At 42.5% G+C, this 8,144-nt stretch overlaps 1 protein-coding gene across 1 annotated transcript; it reads right to left on the bottom strand.

Annotated features, from left to right (window-relative positions):
- On the bottom strand, nucleotides 1-7,695 carry MRGBP (MRG domain binding protein). The gene is made up of 5 exons (XM_089513649.1): nucleotides 7,302-7,695; nucleotides 5,637-5,758; nucleotides 5,297-5,378; nucleotides 3,237-3,311; nucleotides 1-1,464 (listed from the first exon to the last, which is right to left on the bottom strand). The coding sequence occupies exons 1-5, from the start codon at nucleotides 7,609-7,611 to the stop codon at nucleotides 1,274-1,276; spliced, it is 780 nt and encodes a 259-aa protein (XP_089369775.1). The 5' UTR covers nucleotides 7,612-7,695; the 3' UTR covers nucleotides 1-1,273.
- Nucleotides 7,696-8,144: the final 449 nt, after the last annotated feature.

The following is an 8,144-nucleotide window of genomic DNA, read 5'->3' on the forward strand; positions in this document are numbered from 1 at the left end:
TACAACACAACAAACATGGGCTAGAGTTCTTTTACTGAGTAATAAAGATTAACACCGAGGCATAATTGGACAACTTTTAGCCACCTTCATTCCTTTTCTTTTATTGTTTTTCTTACAAAAATATGTTTTCCAAGTCCAACAAAATAAGATTACATTTCAGGGAACAGGTCAATATCTTGAAGACAATGACAGGGAAACAATAAAGGAAATAAAGGTTTCAACATCTTGGTTTTGAAGTTGAAACTTCTTTTGGAAGGAAATCAATGCAAAAGTTACAATTTTTAACATTAGCTCCATTTACGAACTCCTGACAAAAATAATACTTTTCTAGTAAATTAAATAATGGATTCTAAAAAACGTATTTACATTATTATCCCAGTCTGGCAAAAGCTTCCCACTCATGTGGGATATTTATACAGTACAAATAGTTGAAGCAAAGCCTCCTGTTTATATCACTTGAAACAAGAGTGATTTTCAGCTCGATTTCATGAAATGTGATAAGCTATTATATTCAGAAATACATACTAATGTCTTTGATTTGCTTCTACAATCTGACAAAATAATTTACTTCTCCAGTTTCTGAAAGGCAAAACTGTTTATAACAGAAGCAAGGAAAATTCTTCTTCTTCATATACAGACTGTCTGTATCCTGTGCAGTTTTCAAGAAGACTCACTGGTATTTGGTATAGTAAATTCTCATAGAACAGTAACTCACCAGTGTCACACAAGTAGCCATCCTACCCCTACTCCAAGCCTCTTGCACCTTTCCAAACTGGCTTGAAGTTCCTCCAGTTCTCTAAAGCATGGGCACTTTGTAGGGAAGAACAGGTACTGCTATATTCTGTTGGTAGACAAACACTACTGAATATAACCATACTGCAGTCATCAAAATTAGTAACTCAACCTCATGGCACAAGAATGACCTACAACTGAAATCAACTGTTTTAGGACTGTGGCTCCCTCGCTTCCACAAATATTCACTCTAGGAGTGAAGTTGAATATGCAGTGTGGCACTAATATGTTAACCAAAACCACCCCCACCAGGCCTTCTCAGTCAACATACAGCCTACCTCTCATCCAAAATTCTGAGGATGAAACTACCAACTTCTTCCTGCTGAACAGCAACCCATCTGTTCTGAAGAGAGACAGTGAAACTCGCATTTCCCTCACAAAGCCTGCCCACTTATTAGTCATTTCCCCCTTATGCTAACTAGCTAGATGTCACAAAACCTTTTCACAGTTCAAACACATTCCCGTCTTCTTCTGTTACTGCTTATGTTCTGCGTCGTTTTGCAGCACTTGGACTGGAAGGATTGCTGTTTGCATTTAAGACTTTCTCTGTGACTCTGTTCCGCTTCCTTTTATCTGATCCTTCTTTGGATCCAGATTCAGATGAGCTTCTCTCTTTCTCCTTGCCACTTGGCTTTTCAGCTGTTTTTGCCAGGCTTCCCAGTGATGCATATACTGAAATAAAATTACAAGAAAGAGTATACCTCATCATCTATTGCACTGTGGCCACCAACTAGGTGTATGCAAGCCTCTCATGCTAGTGGCATGTATACCTTTAACTCCATGCTGGGCTACCCTCCGTTTTACAGGTGGCTATTGCTATTGTTGTGAACATTTGCTATCCTCAATCAAACATGACCAGTTTGTTCAGCCCTTCACAGGGCCAAAGGGTCAGCTGTGTGCATCACAAGCACAGGGTATTTTGCAAATATCAGATGCATTACTCTGGTGATTCTGATTGTTGCCAATTAAAAGGCAAGTTGCCCCACAATCCAAACAACTTGGCTGTCAGGGAGTGCCACTGATATTGTAAATTGTGTTATAAATGCCTGCATAAATGAAGCAGTTGGGAACTGGGGAGAAGCAATCTTGGAATGGGATGTCTAACACTGCCATCTCCCTGCAATTCAAAGGGTTGTTTCTTGAGTTTAAAATAAGATTTTCAATGTAAAGCAGGAACAGGGGACCTGTGTCTTTCCAGATGGAGTACTACAGCTCCCACCATCCCTGGCCACCAGCTGCCTGGGCTGAGTTGTGCATACCGATAGACTAGGCTGCCATTAAAGCAGAGGAAATAGAAGCTCTTGTTTTAGCAGTACAGTCAGATCAGTTTACAAGTAATAGAGGAAAAATGCCCTTCTTTAGAACCATCTAGTGCAAAACCTTCACATAATACATATTTAATGTAATGTGAACTACTAGCAAAAGCCCAAATGCTTTTCTCTAGTACATACATAATGTAGCTCAACTTGAGGTGGTGACAAATCTTATCCGATCTTACAGTCTGACATGGCAGGAAAAATAAATGAATAGCACAGCTGGGTGCTGCAAATACTGCAAGAATAGCAAAATATGAAATCAGAACAAAAAGAAAAAAAGTCTGCTAGAGGATTTTATCTCACCTGTTTGCCAAATTGTTTTTCTAGCTGAAGAAGTTTGTCAGTTTTCAGATTACACAGAACTTTTAATGAGGCAGAATTTAACTAAAAATACCCATGTCAACGAAAAAGTAATTCCAAAACTAAACTTGCAGTCTATTGCAATCTGAAAAGGTGGAAGGTACAGTTCACTATCTAAGGAGAGGTGTTGCCACTTCCAGCTCTTCTCCTAACCAAGACTGTACAGAAAGACATATGCATGAACTGCAGTTTATCCTTGCCAAGACAATATTCTACTTCCATGTTTGTCTGCCCTATAACTATGTGCCACAATATCTCTGAGTCTCTCAAAAGTCATGCATCCATTTATTTCTGAAAGACCTTGAAGTACTCTCAGACGTCTCACAGTCACCTAAAAGTATCATGCAGAAAAAGAAGGGATGAAATTCGAGAAGCACTTGCAAAAACTGAATAATCTGTTTATAAGTTTGATATTATACACATGGCTACAATTGCCTCTCCGTTTGCATGGACTCTGTTTGCGCGACTCTCGCTTACTCGCGAGGAGCAAACTGAGGGGATTAAAATGGGGCATACACCCTCATTCAAGCCTATGGGGCCTGAATATGTGTGAAATTACATTTTCGCGCGGGGGGGGAGGGGGAGGATCTGGAATGGATTCTCCATGAAACTGGAGTGCTGACTGTATTAAGAGTGCACCCTCTCTATAATACATCAGAGAATTAGGATAAGCAGCTGGCATCTCTCCAACACGATGTGGTTGCCAATCAGGTCTTAGACAACTAATACCATCGTATAGATCATATGGTTTTCACATGCTAAAATTACCTTCTTCTGGTCCTCCATGTGATTCCATCTCTTCTTTTATTTCTTCTTTGACATCATCTTCAGTCATCACTTTACCTGTGAGGAATGATAAGGAACAAAGTGATGGCACTCATAAAGATTTAGTTTCCTCTCACTTCTGTTAGGTTCTCCAAATTTGCTGAAGTGTCCCCATGGCAACAATCTATTCTGGATTAAAGGAATAATTCATTCCCTACTATCCTGAGTAACGCTATTTCAAACTATATCAGAGGACTACAAGTTGAATATCTCTTATCCTAAATGCTCTGGACCAGAAGGGTTCCATATCTCAATTTTAGAATAGCTGTATTTGCATATACATAATGAGACATGCCTCCCACCATTTCACAAATCCTCAAAGCTCTCGCAAATACAATACATATACATAGCTCAAAATGTTTTAGATTTTGGAATTTTTCTCATTTTGGAATTCCGGATAAGATACTCAACCTAAAGGTAAAGTTTCCCCTTGACATGAATGTCTAGTTGAAACCGAGGACTGCTCTGGTGGTCATGAGCCCAGCATGACTGCACCGAACGCTGTTACCTTCCCATCAAAGTGGTACCTATCTATCTACTTGCATCTGCATGCTTTCAAACTGCGAGGTCGGCAGAAGCTCGAACTAGTGACAGGAGCTCACCCCATCAAGCAGCACTCAGGCCTTGAACTGCCAACCTTCCGATTTTTCAATTGTCAGAACTGTCAGAACCACAGTAGTAGAAATATGCAAATATGGTAAAGGAGCTATTGAATAAACACAGATGGTATTTTCCTTTGAAAATTGTAACTTCAGTAAATATGAACATGCAGGATAATCATCTTGCAAGGACTTTACCCTCAAACGTTCCAATCATTTTGGGCTGATCTAAGATACTTTGCTAACTGTGGTTTAGGAGAGGATGATGTTCTCATGAGCCTTTGCCGACCCATTATCTCTACCAATAAGGAGTCCAAGGCCAATAGTTTAATATGTAGCTACAAATCAGAATTGTTTCATCAGTTGTTTGTTTTTAGTATAATCTGAATCTTCTTCCTTCAAATCCATTATGTAATTTACTATACCACTGAGAAAGGCGAGAGTTCAAAAAAGGAAAAAATTGCTTTTAAAAACAGTGGGTAATCTAAAATACATTACGGAGTTTGTTTATCACAGCTCCATCCCCATCATTAGTCCTGCTTATGCAAAATCTCCTGTTTCAGCATTCTCAAATTTCAGCATTCTCAAATTTGTCAATATTTTTTTTTCTGTCTATGGGGTACTAACATACTCCTCTATAAAAAATTAGATAATTCCAAAACACAGCTGGACAGACAACTATATCTGTGTCACTCTCCTAACCTCTGAGCCAGTATGCTATCTCAGCATAAAAGTCTGTCTCAGAGATGCCATTCTTTCTTCAGAATGCACTCAACTAGCACTGATGTTACTATCCTTCTGGTACCAGGTTAAAACATATTGATTTGCTCATGCTTTTTAAAGCTTTACAGTTAGTATTTATATAACTTGCTAGTTTTGATGCCCTGGAATTTTTTAAATTTTGCTATCATAAAAGTATAAGTACCTTTGTATTCCCTATTGACAAGGTTGTCAAGTCATGTCCAATCATAGAGCTATCATAATGTACAGTACTGTACTTGTGTCATGCCTAGTATGTTCATGCCTCTTGTATACCTCCTTGCTCTCTCAGCCTCATGCCCTCTTAGCCTCAGAAGAAGGCAATGGCCAACACCCTCTGAACAAATCTTGCCAAGAAAACCCCATGATAGGGTCACCTTAGGGTTGCCCTAAGTCGGCAACGACTTGAAAGCATATAACAACAACATCCTGGACTGTACTATAAAATTACAACAACAACAAACAACATCCTGAATTGTACTATAAGATTCCAATCTTGTACACATATAAATAGTATTCAGGTTTGAGTAGACATGTACAGGATTACAGTGAAAAACACTGAACAGTGGAAGAGTCCCAGGTTTAAAACTGGTATATAAAAACCAGATGGCATTGATTTTAAAAAAAGTGATTAATAGATCTCACCTTCTTTTACCTCTTGAATAATTTCTTCAGGGAGAATGAAGTTTTTTTCTGAGTTGGGAAAGGGAAGAATCTCGGATTCATGCTTAGAAACAAAAAAAGTAGTAGTTGTATTGAAATAGCTTGGCTATATCTACAATTGATTTTTTTATTAAAACAAATGCAAAGGGGTGGTATATTCACAAATTTAATTTAGTTAAGATAATGCCATGCCTTGTCTTGCCTGGAAGGCAGAAGGAGTTAGCCCATTCATGGAAGGCTCCTTCTTCGCTGGCAGAGAATGAGAGGTTTTCTCTAAGAATGGTTTTTAACTGGCCTCAGTTCCTTGACTGGAAACACTCACTAGCGCTTGCATGTCGTACATGGTACTCAAGTGGTCCCAAATGACTTTAGAAGAAATCTGTCTCCCAATATTTTGACTGAACTTGTCTCGGATACAGATCATGTGAAAATGCCGATTCACACCTGATGGAAGAAGAGGGGAAAACAAAGATCACTTTCACCAAGGTGCATTTTACCTTCACATAGGAGAAGATATAAAAATATCGGAAATAATAAGCTAATAAAACAAATCTCTGATTATGACCATAGATAGTGCAGTTCTGTAAGTGGGCTTTTTGCAACATATAAATAATAAAATAACGTAATTGGAAGTAACAAGAAACCAGACACAAACTATAGTGCAAACGCAGTGAGGAATGAGCCTTGTTAAAAATCTGCAGCTTCCATGAGGATCTACAATGCAGAAGCAGGAAACAACCAACATCAGGTGACCAAGAAACAGTCATCCCTCCATTTTCACAGGGGATCCGTTCTGGACCCCTCCGTGAAAATGAAAAATCGCCAATATTCAAGCCCCATTGGTTTGAATGGTGGTGGCACGCGCCCCATTTTGTCCCCCTGTTTGCCACCCGCGAACAAGCCAGGTCTGTGAAAATGGAGGGGCGACTGTATACACACACACACACACACACACACACACAGAGAGAGAGTTGGCTCTTCATATTTGCAGCTTGACCAGAAGCTGACCACAGAGTTGTATTGGAGAACGCAGAAGTTCCTAGAGAAAACACTTCCCTAGGCATCTGTAGGCTCTCCAGCATGAGTCTGTGATCAACATCTGGCAGATAGTGACCACAGACTTGCCTCTATGGGAGAGGGATGCTGAGAATAGGTTTCCACATGATGCTCATGTGCTCCTTGTTGTATTATTTTAGAGTCGTTTTTTGATCTTGTGTGTCGATGTTTAGATTGTATGCCTATGGCGGGGATTTTACGGCATTTTGACTCCTGCTGTGTAAAGTGCCGCGCAAATCTCACAGCGCTTTAAACAAATGCTAATACTGTAGTAGTAATAATAATAATAACAACAACAGTTCTGCAGTGTTTTGGCCCTAAAGTCTCACAAAACTACAATTCCCAGAATGCCCTCGCACTGAGCCAGGGCAGCCCAAGCTGTCCCAAACTGGGTCATTTCTGCAGAGTGTTCTGGGCCTGAATGTCACACGAAACTACGGCTTGTTACAGACTGCCAAAATAAAGCTGCTTTGGGTCTCTTTGGAGGTATGCTATTTGAATGATGCATGGGTCCTAAGAGTCCGGAGGTCGCCCCAAAGCCACACTCCATTCCTAAGCACCGGAGTGCAGCTTTTGGTGCAGCTTCCAGATTCTTAGGATGCATGCATCATTTAAATAGCATACCTCCAAAGAGACCCAAAGCAGCTTTATTTTGGCAGTCTGGAACAGGCCTACAATTCCCAGAGTTCTTAGCGCTAAGGCGGACAAGTCTGGGCTTTTAAAATACTGTACTGACTAAATGAAAAAGAACAGTTGGCCATTCGAGGCCGTCTCTGTGTGCTTTTGGCCACCTGCTTTCAATTCCTTATTTACAATATCCTCCATACAAACGCAAGCGCGCCCTCCCCTCGCGCAACCCGGCCTGGGTCCCTACTCGAGCCCGAGGCTTCAGCTGCGGCCTACTCCCGGCCGCCCTCCTCCTCGCTCTCACCGACGGGCTTGTGTCCCAGCATGGCGTGGAAGAGGCACACCTCCACCTCGGGGCTCCACACCACGGGGACGGGCGGCAGGGGAAGCGGGGGCGGCGGAGGCGGAGGCGCGGCGGCGGTGGCGGTGGCGGCTGCGGGGGTCGGCATGGCCCCCGCCGAGGCCGAGGCGCCGCTGGCGGAGGAGGCCGCGCTTTCCTCGGAGGCCGAGGCCTGCGAGGAGGAGGAGGGAGGCGGCTCCGGAGCCACGGCGGGGGCAGCCAGGGCCTTCGTGGGGCCGGACGCCTCCGAGGCAGAGCTCTCCGCGTCGCCCATCGCCGCCTCGGTCGACAGAGGAGGGCCAGGCCGGGCCTCAGCGTCCCCTGGCGGCTCCGGGAGAGGGAAGTGGCGGAGGCTGGGCTCTCCCTCCCTCCCAAGATTGAAGCCTAGTGTCGTGTTGTTGTTGTTGTGGGCCTCCAAATTGGGTGCCTCCAAGCTGTATTTGTATTGTTTTGTTGATGTAATCCCTCCTCGATCCTTGGCAGAGGCGGGAAATAAAAATAAACTCTATTATTATTGTTGTTGTTGTTTTTGTTGTGTGCCTCCAAGTCGTTTCCTAAGGCTATAACGGGGTTTTCTGGGCAAGGTTTCTTCAGAGGGAGTGTGCCATTATTGCCTTCCTCTGAGGCTGAGTTGCACAAGTTCACCCCAGTGTCTTATTTCAATTTCAACATTGACAAAATTGCCTTCTTGTTGTTGTCGTCATTTAGCTTCAGTTCGTTTCTGTATGGTGGGGTTTCCTGGGCAAGGTTTGTTCAGAGGGGTGTTGAAACATTCTTCCCCCGAGGCTGAGAGAGAGTGACTTGCCT

This window comes from Sceloporus occidentalis, unplaced genomic scaffold (assembly GCF_023333645.1).
Source record: "Sceloporus occidentalis isolate IW3139 unplaced genomic scaffold, rSceOcc1.0.p SCAF_3, whole genome shotgun sequence".
NCBI lineage: Eukaryota > Metazoa > Chordata > Lepidosauria > Squamata > Phrynosomatidae > Sceloporus > Sceloporus occidentalis.